Raw genomic sequence first — 17,891 nt, forward strand, 5'->3', positions numbered from 1 at the left:
TATTTGACTTGAATTTTGGCACATGTGACCAATACAGTATGTCGATGTTTAACAATACGTTGCCATGGCAACATTTTTTCCCTAAAAAGAATACAAAAATATTGCGAGTCAGTTAACTCCCTCAGTCTTTGAGCATATGGCTTGAAATTTGGTGCATGTAATCCGATAGTACGTAGATGTGCAAAGCTTAATCTTTTGTAATTGTTAAACAATGCCTCGCCATGGTAACAGCATTTTTTTTCAGCAAAAGCATTTGAAAATGATGTGAATTCAGCTTACTCCCTCAGTCTTAGAGCATTTAGCTTGAATTTTGGCACATGTGACCACTATGGTATATAGATGTGCAGACTTATTCTTTCGTCATTGTTGAACGATGCTTTGCCGTGGTAACAGCATTTTTTCACTATAAGGAATACAAAAAATATTGTGGATTCAGTTAACTCACTCAGTCTTTGAGCATATGGCTCGAAGTTTGGCACATATGAAGGCTGTGGTATGTAGATGTGCAAAGTTAATCTTTCTTCCTGTTGAACGATGCGTTGCCATGGTAACAGTATATTTTGAATTAAAATCTACAAAAGTTTAGGCTCCGTACACTTTCAGTTTTCGATCATTTAGCTTAAAGTTTGGCACATGTGACCACTGTATTACCTACATACGCAAAAATTTTCCTTTGTCGTTGTTGAAATATGTGTTGCCATGGTTACGGCATATTTTGAATGAAAATTAGGCGGTAATATGAATTCAGTTAACTCTCAGCTTTTGAGGATTTGACTTGAAATTTGGCACTTGTGACGGCTGTGATATATAGTTGTGCAAACTTCATTTTTTATTAATGTCAAACATTGTGTTGCAATGGTAAAAATATTTTTTAATGAAAATTATAGAAATTGCTGATTTGCGACCCTGCACCACAAAACAAACAAATAGTCGCCAGACATGGATTTTTAGTTAAGAGCATATTCTGAAAGAGCAGACTTCACGCTTTAAAATGATGTGTATGGACTCTCCTAACCTAAATATCGGAAAGAAAGCGCACACTCCAGAAAAGTGTGAACTGAGAAAAGAGGCTCTGAAGCTTAGGGTCTGTTCAAGCATTTAATCTTCACCAAGCCGTGCTACCTGTTCAATGAATGGAACAAAAACAGCATGGAAACCACCGGTTTAACTACATTGAAGATGTTATCAGATTAAGCTGAAATTGAGCATGTTCTGCATATTCTGTCCGTGATAGATGCCAACTTTCAAAGCAGTAGCATCATTCTTTCTAAAGTTATTAGAGTTGAAAGTGAAGAGTGTGTATATGGTTTCTAAGAAATGAAAGGGGTGACTCTAAAGACACACCTAATCACATTATTCTAAAAAATGTGTTGTAGATAAAGTGCTAAAAACACACTTTCCTGTTCATTTTATAATACCAAATGAAAGCATAATGTAGAAGAATACTTGTCTTTCAGAAAATATGAAATGTCAAGATTAACCAAAGTGACTCTTTTTACCTATTTTCAGTCCTCACACAAAATCAGTGCGTGCGACCTTTGTTCGTTTTGTGATGCACGGTGACATTTACTTATCTTTCTCCCTCAGGTTTTGAGCACTTGACTTGAGATATGGCACATGTGACTGTCAGTGAGCAAAATATACATTAATTGTATTCAATGTTCAACAATGCATTGTCATGGTTTCAAATTTTTCAATAAAAAACATACAAAGTAATTGCTGGTTGAGCTAACTCCGTCAGTGTTAGGTGGGGTTATTAATATCATTGAGTGATAGTGATACGTAGTTTCTTTTTTATTTTTCAGGACTGTCTTTCGCACAATGCACATTGATACTTCACTTTCATTACTTCAGTAATCATTACAATGTATCACTACTATAGGGTTTCAATTATTGTTGTTTACTTTGTTCAATCCACTTGTCTTGTTTACATTATTTTTGTCACTAATGAAAGTGGGATGTGTATTATGTTAATGTCGAAAAATGGAAATAAACTTGAACTGATCCTAACTGAATTATGCTAACGTTCCAGTTCTTTTCGTGGATAAGATTCCCCAGCGTCTGCATTTATAGACATACAATACATACGTTATGTAAATGAGGCAACGTATTGTGTCTGCTATATTTTTAAACTGATACCGGTGATAGAAATAATAACATAATAATAGCAATGATAACCATGATTACACCTAGAACTTTGTATAGACTGACAAATTAGGTGATCTATTCAATCCAGATATTAATATTTTTGAGCTTTTACCTTGTGACTAAAGTATCCAAATTCGATCTGATCAAAAAGTCGTTATCTAAAAAAAAAAAAAAAAAAAGATCCTCGTAATATATCCTGCATGTGTGCAAAACATGGGACAATATGGACTGCCAAGAGATCACACGTGAAATGGTCAGATATTTCTTTATTTTCAGACATCATATATATGAAAAATCTTTAATACACATTCAATGGATCATTATATAAGCTAAAACATACTGAAATGTGGATGAAAGTTTGTCAAGGATAAGTGAGAAGCGCGGGAATGAATCTGAAATTTGATTTCAATTTTGAAATATAATTTTTATGCCTCCGCCACGAAGTGTCGCCAGGGGCATTTTGTTTTCGGGTTGTCCGTCCTTCCGTCCTTTCGTCCCTCCGCCCGTCCGTCAATCCGTAATCAATTTTGTAGACATCATAACTAAAAATCCGTTTGAGGTATTATCCTTATGAAACTTGGCAGGTATGTGTATGAGGGGGTGAAGTTTTGGTTCAAAATGCTCAAGGTCAAATACTCAAAATTCTCCTATTTCCCCCATATCTACGTAATGCCTGAAGGTATTTTCTTTAAACTTAGTGCATACATGTGAAGAGTTTGTTTGCAAAAAACAGATTTTGAAGTACGGTCTCTTTCATAAAGTACAAAATAATACCTTTTAAATGATATATTGCTCACTACATATAAAGGTACATTTTTGAAGTTATGTCAAAAGAAGCAAAAATTTTCTTATTCTCTTTATTTTTCTTGACCTTTAATCGCAAATATCTCCATTTGACAAATATGGACTTATCGGTTTTTGCAAACAAACTCTTCATGTATTACCCAATTAAGATTCTCTAGTGAGAGTTTCAGGTCATGAGGTCAGATTTCAAAGATCAAAGGTCAAGTGTTAATGTTAAAATTTCATTTTTTTCTCCATATCTCCGAAATCGTTCCAGGTATTTTCATGGAACATAGTACATACGCATGACTGTGGGGCAGTGATTATCTAGGGAATTGAGGGGCCATGAGGTCAAAGATCAGGGGTCAAAGGTCAAGGTCAACTCTTTAAATTTCACTTTTTCCATCATGTTCATGCAGTGCCTGCAAGACTTTTCTTAATACTTGGTGTACACATGTATTAACCAACAGAGATTCTCTGGGAATTTTTGGCCAAGAAGTTCAAAGGCCAAAAGGTCAAAGGTCATGTGAAAGTGCTCAATTTCACTTCTTCCTCCATATCTCGGAAGTGGCTGAAGGTATAATCATGAAACTAATATCTATGCACGTTCTGCCTCACAGTGATTCTCTAGGGAAATTTCAGGTCGAAGGGTGAAGGTCAAAGGTCAAAGGCCAGGTCAAAATTCTAAGAATTTACTATTACATTTTTTCCCTATACCTTCAAATCACCCAATGCATAGACTTATAAAGAGGTTAAATGTTTAGTAAAAATTATACAAATCCCCAAATACATACTCTCTTAGAAAATGTAGCCATTAATCCAAATAAATCTAGTTCAAGGAAAGTGAACACTCAACATATAACATGTCAATTTAATATTTTGCCAATACTGTCATCACACATTGCCAAAAACTAATAAAGACCTAATAGGAGAGCCTAATGTTGTTGTTTTTTGTCAACTGATCCATGCGAAAAAGAAATTTAAAATTTTCATTACGTGTGATCTTTGCTTCCCTATAATTATGCGTGCGCGTCATAGATACAAAATGGCCTGAAAAGAATGCATAAAATTAGCTGGATTCGAGCAAGTTAGAATTTTGATGCGCGCGTAAAGTGCAATTCCTTTGTGTGTGTGTGTGTGTGTGTGTGTGTTTGCGGGCATAGAATATTAGATGAAATGTGTGCCTACCAAGTTTCATTAAAAAAAATTACAATTAGTAATGGAGATATAATTAGTAAAGTGATTTTAAAAAGTGATGTCATCACGCATGAGTGACCTGACTGAAATTACAGCCATATCGTCTTGAAATGAAAGATGTTTCAAAATAAGAGAAGAGTTGATACTTAAGATTGGCTCTGAATAAAAAAGGAAATGGCAGAAAGAGATTAAAAAAAATATCAAAAGGAGATTCGAGAGGACTCGGATCACAAAAGATATATATATATATATATATATATATATATATATATACCGTATGTCCAAAGAAAATACAACAGGACTCTCCACAGTGATAACTTTAGAAAAAGTGAATAAATCCAAATGCAATCTCAAGATACGAAACTATTACTCATTGCCCACCCCATGCAGAAAACTCCATTCGATTTGCTTCAGTGGTCAAAGAGAAATGACGAATTTTGTAGAGCATGTCAGGAATCTCTTCCCTCCAAGTTCTGTCTATTGTGTTCACACACAAGAGCATCCAAGTGCTATGCTTGGAAGAATCAGACTCATGACATGCTTTACAACAATTCACATTTCTCTGTGACTGCTTAACCAAACTGAATAGGGTTTTCTGCAAAATAAGACTTAAATGCTATTTTTTGAGATCCTGAAATAGCATTTAGACAGTTTAATCATAATCGGTGTTATCAATGCGAAAACCTGATTGTAATATTTCGGGGACATACTATACGTTTATATACTACAGTGCTTATATAGCTCATATATCACTACCCAGCGTCTCTACGCGCTTTAAGGGAGAGGTTGAAAATGGAAAAACAGTGGTCTTAATGATAATAATAATGACAATTACCTCCATTATTATTATTATTGTTTACAATTTTTTCGTATTATTACTATATCAGTCATCATTATTTGAGTAATGAAACTATTGATAAGCATAAAGCATTGTCTATACATTACACTATCACCTTGTGGTATCGTCAGAGTTTTCTGATATCTTTCGTGTCTGTATAGTGATATCAATTAAATATGTTTTTGATCCAAATGTGTGGCACAGGTGGTTTGAAAAACAACATTGTTATTTGCGCTACTAGTACTTTTAAAGGAACACAACACCGGAAACATTACTAAACTACCAGTTGGTAACGTCAAGCTACAAGCAATAACATATATAAATGTTTATGGTGCTTCCACCTTACTTTGTTCAAAAGGTTACATCGGTAAAAGAAAAGCGACATAAAAATTGACAAAACTCCTAATGTTCTCTTGGCCAAATAAAAAGACTCCATTTTGTCATAGCTTATGTGGTGTACACTCTCTATTTATTGGAACACATACACACAGACACACATACACACACGCACACACAAACTTTGGATAGGATGTGAAGGGGCAATGAGAATCTTGAAAAAAATCGAACGATAATCTTCGTCGTCCCCGATAATTGAGATTAGAAAAAAAATGTTATCTCACCCGTTTGTTCAATGGTGGTAAGATCTGTTTGCCGATTTAAGTTGTGTTCCTGTTTCAATGTCTTTCTCCTAAAGAACAAAGGCAGATAAAGGCGAATAAAACATGAGAGGGTAAAGTCCTCAAGTAAACAAGCGTAATTGCTATTGAAATGCATAATTTACGACAACCAAAGAAAGATCGGACGATTCAATCATAATACTCGTCCCCTGCTCTCTATATTGTAATATTTAGTATATCTACAGTTTTGTTTTTACCTGTTGTGTATCATCAAGTGATTCTATACACGATAGACTAGATCAGTTAAAACGTAGGAGACGTTCGTCAGAAGCGATAGATCTGCAAGTACTTTTTGCCCGGCTTTGATATACGTTACTTTATTTTATTTTATTATTTTAATAACAGAGAGAGAGAGAGAGAGAGAGGGAGAGAGAGACATGAGATATATAATGTAAAATTAAAGTGCAGGACTTCTGACACGTACCGCTTTGCAACAACTACCACAGCTATTAAACATACAAACAGAATAGACAGGAGAGATGTATATTTGATGGGCTGGGGTGAGACGACTTCACCTGTAGAAAAAGAAAGAAAGAAAGAGAGAAAGAAAGAAAGAATGAAACGGATGAACTTGATTTGAGCCCTGATGTACACTACCTATTGGTACGATATTTGTGATAAATTTCAACAATTATATACGGAGAATCTTTGATTTTCTTGAAACCTAGCAGGACAGCACTTTGAGTTCTAAATGTGTCCCTGCTTTGCATTGTCAAGCATTTACATTCATTGTGATTTTTTTTTTTTGCACAGTACGTTGTTTTGACGCCCTTCATTATACCAGCCATTTTTCACATAAATATCATGATTTCATATTATTTTATTTAATGTTTCATCAAATAGTTTGTCCTTATTTTCGGGCAAGCAAATGTCATTCTCGCTCACCACCACCATCTAAAAAAAAAAAACAAAAAAAAAAGAGGTTGAGGATTCTTGTGACACAATTAAAGGGGACACCAAGAAAAAAAAAAGGAAGTGTCGAGCATTGAAATATTATATATATATATATATATATATATATATATATATATATGTGTGTGTGTGTATATTTATAATTTGGGGCAAAGGGGGAATTTCCATGTGAAAACCAGGTATCCTTAGGGGAATCCGTCCTTTGGGCGAAATATTCGATTCCCCTTTGCGTTTTCAACGCTTGTTTACGAGTTTTAGTTGATTTTTGTATTAGTTTGATTTTCTCACATTTAGTAAATTATAATTCATCTTTTATGTTCAATTCCGTTTAGTTCAAATTTAATTCGTTTTTCACAATAGAATGATATATATACATAAATCTCACTTTCTTTAGTAACAGAAACAGTGCATGTAAATTTGTACAAAGAAGTTAATAATTGAAACTTGGAGTTGGGATATATTACAATGGTTGCTGAAGTAACGAAAGTGAAATAATTGTCAGTATGGATTGTGTGAAAAAACGGAGGGACCCACTAAAAAGACAAAGCTCATGTGAAGCTTGTAGAGTGTGGGCCCCTCTTTGATTAAAACAAAAACGATGCAAAGTTTGATTGAAACAGCAACTAAGCGGCACAGGTTTGGGAGCCCACTGAGAGACAGACGGGCAAACAGTTACACACAAAACATAAGCAAACAAACTGATTAACAGAAGGCAACACTGGGACAGAAACATGACTACTTATGGGGAAAAAAACTGACTTGACGTCACGACAGAAAACAAGACTATGATAGCGTGACAAAGAGGTAAAAAAACAGACAGGACTATGGAACGTAGACAACGATCCTCGGAGGTTTGAGGCAGAAAAAGAGAAGAAAAACAAGAATACACAATAAACAATATAATCATATCTAAAAGGTCTTTAACATTTTGAATGATGACTTTTAAAGTATCAATACGTATTCAATCCTGTCTCGTAGTAAATTGTATGTGTCATTCCAATATGATTTCTCTAGAATTTTGATATTATTCAGGGCCGGCGCAGTGTTTTCAAAAGGTCCTCGGCTCATTCTCTCCCCTCCCATTTCCGGGTGTTATTTACCGCCCGCCATACTTCAAGATCTCGATCTATTTCTTTTTCAGTGCCACTTACGTACTTCCGGGTTGAAAAAAGTGTGGGGGCCCAAAGTGGTGACACCTTATGTATTCCTTTGTATGGTGCACAGAAAGTGTGGGGGCTGCGCCGGCCCTGTTATTTATAAGGCAGAAACTCATTATCGATAACATTGAAACAAAGCCAATCTGTAAATATATCCATTTTTCAGCATGTAATGATGCATTTTATATAAATGTTGTCTTAACGGTTACCAGCCTTAACAGGAAAAAGGTATTTGCTAGCCCCCTCCCCCCTGTCCCCCCCCCCCCCACACACACACCACATCCGCTGCAAGTTTGGGGTTATGCATTGTACTATTTGTTTGTTCGTTTCCCTTTCCCCTCTATTTTGTGAAGTTCTGTTGTGCTGTCTGTTTTTGAAAGAGCTTTTGAAATACATTTTGCTTAAATCTAATTGAGTAGTAGTTAATGTATGAAATGCTTTGTTGTTTATATCACTTGAAACACACATTTAAAATGTTGGCTTAGTAGAGTAGAATAGGCCTAGTTTTGAACGAGGCGCTAGAATATGACGTTTTACTCTGGAATTTGGTTGTGCAAATAATTATGCACGAGTTTCATTCTCACCAGCGAATGTCGACGTATTCCGTGGTTCCGACCATTTACTCTTGCCGACCCCGTTCACAATTCTGACCTGAAGCAAGAACAAAAATAACATTCAAATACCATATACACGTAGAAATCATTACGTACGTGATTTATTTGATATTGTATGAACAAACAGTTTTCAGAGTCCTATCTAGTTAACTTTTTGAAAATGTATCTTTTTTTTTGAGGGGGTTATTGATATCAACGTTTGTGGTCCATACACACTTTGAATACTACTACATTACACATTGTGCAAATGTCATCTTTGGCGGCTTTTATCTTTATGGTATATAATATACTTGAATCGGAGAGAGAGAGAGGAAAAATCCAACCAACAGTTTATCATCAATTACTCTAAGTTACTGATTGGGTGATTTCAAGTTCGGTGCTAGTGCTAGTGCTAGTGCTAGCTCAGCACTAGCACCGGCGATAAAACCGAACTTGAAATCACGTCGGTGTTGGGAGTTGACCTAAAAGAAAATATGACGTATTTCCGGTTGCTGGTGCTGGGCTCGGTGTTGAATGTCGTCTGCTAAACCGAGCTCCGCCGTCTGTATTAGCGATTTACGTGCTTTTCCCCCATTGGCTAACACTAGCCCCTAGGTATTACTAGTATTATTTTCTTCATTGCAAGTTCGGTGCTGGTGTTAGCGTTGCCGTGCGAGACCCGTATTCAATTCCATAAGAGATGCACGTTTTACGTGCAAAGTCTATGCTAATGCAATGGTCGCCCACGTAAAGAACACGAACACTCCAGACATGGCCATAGAAATCTGAGCCTGGGAGCAAAATAAAGATAATTGTGTTTTAAAGAAGGGATGAAATTTGTGGCATTTAATCAGTCTTCCTCGTTACGTGTCTAAAACTAAGCAGTTTTGGCTACATCTTCTTATATATGACTTTAACTATGCGCCATCACTTATTTCGTCGCGCAATTTCCGCGGAGCTCGCGGTGCTGTGATCCAACACCCTTATGGTGCTGGTGATCGATAATTTTGATCGGTATCGCCTCGTTAATCTGACCGTCGGTGTTGGAGGTCGATTTAACGCTGTTATTTGGGGGCTAGCACTAGCACTAGCACCAGCACCGAACTTGAAATCACCCATTGCTTTCATGCATGGAGTAGATGAGGATTCATTTGAATCATAAAAGTCTAACGGAGCTAGTTAACCTATCTATGAAGGGAATATATTTTCAACTACTCAGTTTTGAGAATCTTCGGGCAGGTATTTAAATAATAATAATAATGATAATAATAGTAATAAGGTCTTATTTACCCAGGGTAGCCTCTCCAGTGTTGCCACTGCTCTACCACAGGGCCCTGCTATTATTATATAGCAGGGCCCTCTGGTAGAGGGCCCTGCTATATAATAAAAGAAACAACTACCTCAGTGGTCTTCCTTCAGGGCCTATTTACCAATTGCTTACGGCGATGTTTTCCTTAATCGGTTAATCACGGTCGATGGATAGATGAATATGGAAATAAGATGTCAAGAACAGAGAGGGAAAGATACTAAATGAAACATGAACCATAATAAACAACATTGTAATACTGAAGAAGTAACTCAGCTTACCATTATTGTCAGATTTCTTTCTGATGGCAGATCAGTGAGCGAGTAATCCGTTACGAAGTCCTGAGACCTTACGATAACGACCTTACTCACTACTTCACTCGATTCCGAGTCTTGAAGATCGTACCGAACTTCGTAACCGGTGACATTTCCGTTGCGGTAAGACGGCGATGCTATAGACCACGTAAGCCTGATCGTGGTCGCATTTTTGTCAATGATGAAGAGGCGGGAAGGTGGTGGTGCGACTGTCGAGGTAAGGCATGGTCACATGAATTACCATGGTTAATGCTTCAAAACACAGTTTTTTATTTACTTGCTCTTGGGATTTCTTCCTTTGTTTATGCACCCTGGATTTTTGTTGCTGTTGTTGTTGTTGTTGTTGTCAACGACCTTCTTGCTCCAGCAGACAAAGCGATTCGTTTGTACGGCAGAAATCGAAATCGACGTAAGCTCCACAGCCCGCTTCACTCACGATTGTCGAAGCAAGCAGCCGCTCCATGACTTGAGGGCGTTTGAAATAGCCCGATTTCGTGGCCAAACGCCTCATTTTGTTTCGGCAACTTTTCCATAAGGTATACAGCAAATGAAGATGTGTATTTCTAATGTCGAAAGATAACTACAGACAAACAATAATTTGTGTATACACTGCATGTTAAATGCAAGGATTACCATGATAAGAATGGTGTCAATGGCATCATTGTACTCCTTGCTACGGAGAAGTGCGGGTTTTTGTTCTTTCTTCTTCTTTCCTTTTTTTTTATTTTTTATTTTTTAGATAGACTAGCATATAAGGGTTGTAACTTCACCATCGTTGTCATACTTTGTCAATTCTGGTATTCAGCGATCTGTTCTTTCTTTTGCCAGGAAAAATATTCTTATTATGGTATATCCTTGCATTGAATGTGCAGTGTATACAGCTTATATCTTATACGAAGTATACACATTCTTGTTCTGCCGTATCTCATGGAAAAATTGCCGAAACAAATGAAGTTTGGTCAAGACACGAGTGAACTCAATTCATGTCAATTTTTGATACTAAATCTCTTGAAACAAAGAATATAAATATATATTCTTTAATCATAACGTCATGGATATTCCTTGTAATGTTATAAGCAAATCACAAGTTTTTATTTTATTAGTATTATTTTGCTCTGTCTGATGATCGACTTAATGCCCCAGTCACATATAAACACGAATGCTCACGGATCTACATGGTGATCCGGGGAGATTTGGGGAGATCCGGGATATAATTTCGATCTCGATGGAGTGTCGACGAGCGTTGGTATGACTGTACGCACGGTATCAACCCGGCAGTTACACGGATAAGGCCGGAAGAGCGCGGCATCTATACGGATCAACACGGCAGCTACACGGCAGCCACATGGACCACCCCGGATTGCTCTACCAACACGGCAATCCCGGATGTTTTTGACCTCCAAAAGTTGCCGTGTTCCCCTCCCGGATGTCCCCAGATCTACACGGACATACACGCATGTCCAAGGACGTCCAAGGCGTCAACACCGATCTCTCCCCGATCTCCCCGGATACGTCCTGGGTGATCCGGGATGTGGTATGTGACTGGGGCATTAGATACTGCACAATGTTTGAAAATGGCGCTAAATTCGTTTTGCGATGCACACTCGGAAAAGAATAATAAACCCGAAATATACACAATCAAGCCATCAAGAACATAATTGTGAAACTAAAAAATTGAGGGCGTTATAAAACATGGCTTTACTTTCTTCCTGTGTTCGCCCGATGCTAGGGGTGCTTCTGTCGCTTCGGTCATGCTCGTTATGCCCTCTGATATCAATGGTATACGAACTGTACGGCTGAAGGTCCGTGAGAGTCGCTTCCTCTTCATCCCCGTCAAAGGACGAACAAGTTTCTCGATTATATGTCCCCGTTGAGAGCCGGTAACAGATCGTGTATGACAATATGCCACTTCGGCAATTCGCGGCGGTTGTATTTATACGCTGGTAGTTTAAAGAAAAAAAAACACAAATATGATGTGAACAGCTAGGGAAAACACGAAAAAAAAATCGATAATAATGATAACAAGCCCTTTTTGAACCCTTTCCCAAGTCATTCCAAATAGCAACATTTTTCGGATCCTTTTATCCTTGTCGTCCTAAAGCTAACGTAACCCCCTATAAGTTCCATGCATCACTGCTTTTTGTTTGTTTCATTTTTAATAAGAGAAGATGGCTAGATAATCCAAGTTCAGCAGCAATAGCTGATCTTTGATGGAGTCTAATTGGATCTGACGTACACCACTGCTATTACATTAATGCTCATAATTATAGATTCACTTGTAGTTCCTACGTTGCGTCTCAATAACTCACACAATCTGATGATTACGTCGACCAGAGAATACTGAGAAAAATAGATGAACAACTTATAGAATATCTTTATTCTCCTTTTCTGGACCAAAATTCTGGAATTCTCTTGATAACTATATAAAAGAAGCATTAAGTTTTCATACCTTGTCTTTAAAGTTAAAGGATTATTTCAAAAATTCGTATGCAACATAGTAAGTTATACTCTTTTTTTAATACTTTGACTTTAAAAATTGTTGCCCCCTGTTTGATTTTATTTTTTTTTTTGTATCTCGGCGAGCCCGAGCCTTTTGTGCCTCCAGTGCCCTGGTTATGACCCCCATTTCCTACTCCTCAACCTCCCCCCCCCCCTTTATCGTCCACCTCGGACTTACTATACCTTCCTCACTAATCACTCTATCCTCTCATCATTTCTTCCTTTACAAGAGAGCCGTCTTGTGTTTGTTAATGTGCGTCCTCGTGTGTGCATGTATGTGTGTATTACTCTGTCTTTTTTGTATCACTTAGGCAAATTGCCTTTTTTTTGGCAATTTGATTTTTTCCCATTTTTTTTCTTTTTCATGAGGGGACTGCATAATACAAGCTCTGCTTTTTAGCAGTCCCCTCCATTTCCAGCAATTTTGTTTCTGCCTTTACCATAATGATATAACATTTATTTGTATCTTTGTTGATCTTTTACCTGTGTCTTTATCACATGTTATGTTTCATCGCATTTTTGTACTGATTTCTTGACATCTGTATATATGAACATATTATTGTATGCCTAATTATTTGTTTCTTGGAAATGAAATAAATCTACTTAAAATTTAACTAGTCTGGTAACATAATTTGTTGCTGCTTGGTAATCCGAGCATTCATACCTCTATCTCTTTTTAAATTCTTATTAACTGAAGAACAGCAAATATCTAATAAACTACACAGAACTGTTATTTTGGATAACATCCCATTGCAAAGGGTTTTTCCTGTCAAATTTCTAAGAAACATATCAATAAACCCATATCGTCACTATGAAAAATCACCCAAAAATAACAATAGTGAAAAAAATATTGTGTCATTTCCTTCTGCTACTTCATCGCATTAATTGTAAACTTTCTTGATATATTAAGGTTCCCCTCATCATGATATCCTGGCATGGGCAACTCTGCTCAAACTTCCTTCTGCAGGATATTGTTAATTCCACTGGAAAATAAATCGTTTTACGTCTTTTTCTTTTGCCAACATGTACACACACACTGTATCATATATATAATACATATATATATATATATATATATATATATATATATATATATATATATATATATATATGTACATATATATATACATTATATATCCCTGTATGAATTATAATATATATATATACATTATACTATAATATCCCAGATATGCATGACGCTTGTAAAGGGTACATTTCATATACAAATCCAATTACAAGTCACTGCAGCGGGTTTTTACCTAATGTTTCCTCTATCCAAGAAGCAAAATCAGACATCACTATACGATATCTAGATGCACAATATCAATTCCCTCAGCATGGAAGGCATGCTAATAAGGCCAAAAAAAAAAAAAAATGTTTGTTTGCCCTTAATTGTCAAAACCCAAGAGGGTCGGTAGGTCGGTTTTTTTTTTTTTTTTTTTTTTTTTTAATACAGGGTACCCTTTTTTCCATGTCAATGCACTCAAAACTCCAAGAGATTCATTCAAATTTACGTCTTGCCAGGGCCCGGTACGCGAGGCAGAAACACTCACTGACAAACACTTATAACGTTCATCTTTGTTAAATTTTGCAAACAGCTCCAAAAAAGTACCTTCCAGTGAGATGCTGGCAACTGAACTCCAAACAGTTTTGGTGCCATGACAGCTGGTAACGGATGCTGCAAAAGTAGCCATCTTGTGAAGGGCTGCACACTAACCCATTGTTTCTGCAGGTCCGACCTGTCTCTGTCGGACCGGTAAATGTCCCGTTTTACCATTTTTTACAGGTCCGAACAGAAGATTTAACGGTCAACAATGACAACATAAAAAACATTAAATGACTTGCAAAAGTTTTTTCTTCTTTTTAATGGATGTACCCCCCCCCCCATGTACATTTTACGGATTAATATATTTTTTTAAAACTTGCATCATTTATTGCACAAGAAATTTAAAAATAAAGACAGGAAAAAATTAGAATGTTTGTTTGCGGTGAATTAGTGTAAAATAATGAACAAAATCAGACTGTATCAAATGTGTTTGTGACTTTTTCTAAACATCAGCGCACGAACTTGCTGCGTAACCTGCTCTTGGTGGTCAGTTGGATTGCGATGATTTAATGAATTATTTTAGCTGTGATATTTTCTGATGCACGCGATACAAGGGGTTCTTTATTTTTCTCCCGATAATCTCTTCGCATTTGTGCATGCGTTCTTGAAAGGTACACGACATGCAGGGCCGAATTCGCAATCCTTTTTGCGCCCATTTCCACCTCAAATATTAGCGGGATTGTGACGATTTCATAAATTACTTCGGCTGTAATATTTTACGATGCACGCGCCAAAAGGGGTTGAAAATGCGTCCTTTATTTTTCCCGATAAACTCTTCGAATTTCGTAAGTGCGTTCTGAAAAGATGTACCATACGGCCGAATTCATGATACTTTTTTGCGCCTATTTCTACCTCAAATATCAGCGGGACTGTGACGATTTCATAAATTACTTCGGATGTAATCTTTTGTGATGCACGCACCAGCTAGAATGGTTGAAAATGCGTTCTTTATTTTTCTCCCCACAATCTCTTCGCATTCCGTAAATGCGTTCTTAAAAGATATACGACACGGCCAAAAATCATGATTCTTTTTGCGCCTATTGTTTCCTCAAACTTCAACGGGATTGCGATGATTTTATGAATTACGTTATTCGGCTGTAATCTTTACGTATGATGCACGGGCCAAAAGGGGTTGAAAATGTGTCCTGTATTTTTCTCCCTATAATCTCTTCGCATTTCGTACATGCGTATACGACACGGCCGAATTTACTATCCTTTTAGCACCTATTTCTACATCAAATATCAGCGGGTTTGTGGCGATTTCATTAATTACTTCGGATGTAATCTTTTGTAATGAAGGGTAAAAATGTGTTTTTTATTTTTCTCCCGATAATCTCGTCGCATTTGTGCATGCGTTTTGATAACCAACACGGCATGCAGGACTGAATTCAAGATCCTTTTTGCGCCTATCATTTCCTCAAATCTCAACGGGATTGCGTTGATTTCATGAATTTTTATTCGGCTGTAATCTTTTATGATGCACGTACCAAATGTGTCCTTTATTTTTTTTTTTCTCCTCTATAATCTCTTCGCATTTCGTACATGAGCTTTTGAAAGGTGTACGACGCGGCCGGCCGAAATCATGATCATTTTTGGGACGATTTCTACCTCAAATATGTAAGCGGGACTGCGATGATTTCATGATTTTTTTTTTCTCCTTAGTATTATCTCTTCACATTTTGTGCATGCGTTCTTAAAAAGTCACGGAAGGGCCGATTTCGTGATCCTTTTTGCGCCTATCTTCATTGTGAGATCATTCTGAACGAATGAAAATATTCATTTGTGAAATGACTGTGTAAAATGAAACTGAATGCAATCAGATCCATTTACTGTATCGCTGAATATCGAATATGTTTTTACTTTTCTAAAAATCGACACAAGTAAATTAGTTCTAACATGTCAACTGCCACGCTGCTGCGAAGCCGAGATCGGATCGTGAGTAAAATGACCCAAAAATGCGTGCGCTTCTAATTCTATCAATGCTTCTTGTCTGGCATGTGACCGCCGATCGCAAGCAAACGAAAAGCAGTTACACTGTACATGCTTTGCATGTATTGCATAGCATGGCAGTGCGTGAGCAGCGCCAATGCGCAAGCTAGCGCGAATAACAGTCCACTGGTCGCCAGTGTGCAGCCCTATACATGCATTGATTGGATTTCGTGCGCGTGCACGCATGTGAGCCAAAAAGGTAGCTACATTGTAGCATGCAATGCATGCTATAAAACGGTAGCCTGTGGACCCGCGCGGCCCGAACACAATTACGACGGGTCGATGAGATGAAAAAAACAAACATTTTTAGACTTTTTTTAATTCTTTCTCTAGCTTAAAATGGATAAATTTTGGGTTTAAAACCATTCACAAATTTGTAGAAGATGAAATTTGTGGAAAAAAATGAACTTGAAAGAGCAAAAAAAAAAAAAAAACCGCGACCCGAAATTTCCGTGATTTTCGGTCGGTCGCGAAGGGCAAACAAACCATTTTTTTTTTTTTGGCCTAATAAACCGAAGTTTTACCTAAAAGCTCCCGTGGAAAATAAGCACTATAGACGTAGTTTTATATCTTCTTTCAAGACATTGATCTCTAGCCATCATAATTTGAACATCACAAGAAACAGTGAATTCATTGTGGATTTTATTCTGACTACAAGTTAAATGTTTAAAATTATGTGGAATGTTTCAGTATTATGTTCAGTACATACAGAATTGTTGCGATAAAAGGTACAAGAGGTATAGCATATGTCTATTCAATAACAACGATAAGGCTGGGGAGGTTTTTGAAAAGTGCAGAAATGGCAGATCTAACGGGGGAACTCAGCATAATTTAATGTACTGAAGATTTAATGATATGATATAACATGCTCTTGATTAACCAAGACTGTAACAACATAATACACACACCATTCATTTCAATTTCTTAGAGACTTAACAAAGTGCAATTCTATTGTATGACCTGAATTAGTAAGGGACAGGAACGACTGATAGGAAAGAGAGAGATAGAAAATATAGAACGGTGTTGGAGAATGAGAGTAAAATAAGGGAACGGAGAAGAGAAGTAAGAAAAAGGAAGGATAAAGCAAAAAAGAGAAGAAAATGTATAAAGTGCAAAATTTACACGAAGATAAACAGAAGTAATAGGAGGAATTGAAATAGAGAAAATAAAAAGGATGAGACTCCACCTGAATATTTGATGTGGACCAGTTTAAACTTTTTGGAATTTGGCGCAGTTAACAAATTCTACAGAATTAACTTTTTTACTTGGTGCGTAACATATTCTGACCGATGTGCAATAATACATTACATTACATTAATTACGTATATATATATATATATATATATATATATATAAAGACGATGAAGACAAACAAGTTGACATAATGCATTAGAATCCAACTTCATTTATTTGGATTTAGTTGGATTCTAATGCATTATGTCAACTTGTTTGTCTTCATCGTCTTCATGCTCTTATTCCAACACGCGGATAATAATACCATTATATATATATATATATATATAACCTGTCTATAGCGGCCATCCAAGGGAAACGGAAAAAATGGCCGTTGTAGACAGGTAATCCAACTTTGTGCGCATTGCTTACATGCACATGTACAGTGTATCATCGTTGTATCCTTACATGTAGCCTACATGTTTGTGTGTACGTATGCGCACACCGTGTGTTTCATGCATTTAACCATGCCGGTGTATATGAAATTGTTGCACAGTAGTATGTGTTTTGTCGCGAAGAAAGCTTTACACTAGTGCATTATTATCACTACATGAGGGATGAATACAGCGATGGCAATCACTGAATGTTGTCCGCACGGCTACAAAGCAGAAAAAAAAAAGTTAGACAGGTGGTCGCTAT

At 36.8% G+C, this 17,891-nt stretch overlaps 1 protein-coding gene across 1 annotated transcript in view; it reads right to left on the minus strand.

The window, feature by feature from the left end:
- Nucleotides 1–7,178: 7,178 nt before the first annotated feature.
- LOC140237112 (angiopoietin-1 receptor-like) overlaps nucleotides 7,179–17,891 on the minus strand; it is a 29,120-nt gene continuing 18,407 nt past the window's right edge. Inside the window, exons 9-11 of the mRNA XM_072317051.1 lie at nucleotides 9,893–10,134; nucleotides 8,297–8,363; nucleotides 7,179–7,204 (exon numbers count right to left, since the gene is read on the minus strand). Coding sequence (XP_072173152.1) covers nucleotides 7,179–7,204; nucleotides 8,297–8,363; nucleotides 9,893–10,134 — 335 coding nt within the window. The remainder of the gene's footprint in view (nucleotides 7,205–8,296; nucleotides 8,364–9,892; nucleotides 10,135–17,891) is intronic.

This window comes from Diadema setosum, chromosome 13, assembly GCF_964275005.1.
Source record: "Diadema setosum chromosome 13, eeDiaSeto1, whole genome shotgun sequence".
Classification (NCBI taxonomy): Eukaryota; Metazoa; Echinodermata; class Echinoidea; order Diadematoida; family Diadematidae; genus Diadema; species Diadema setosum.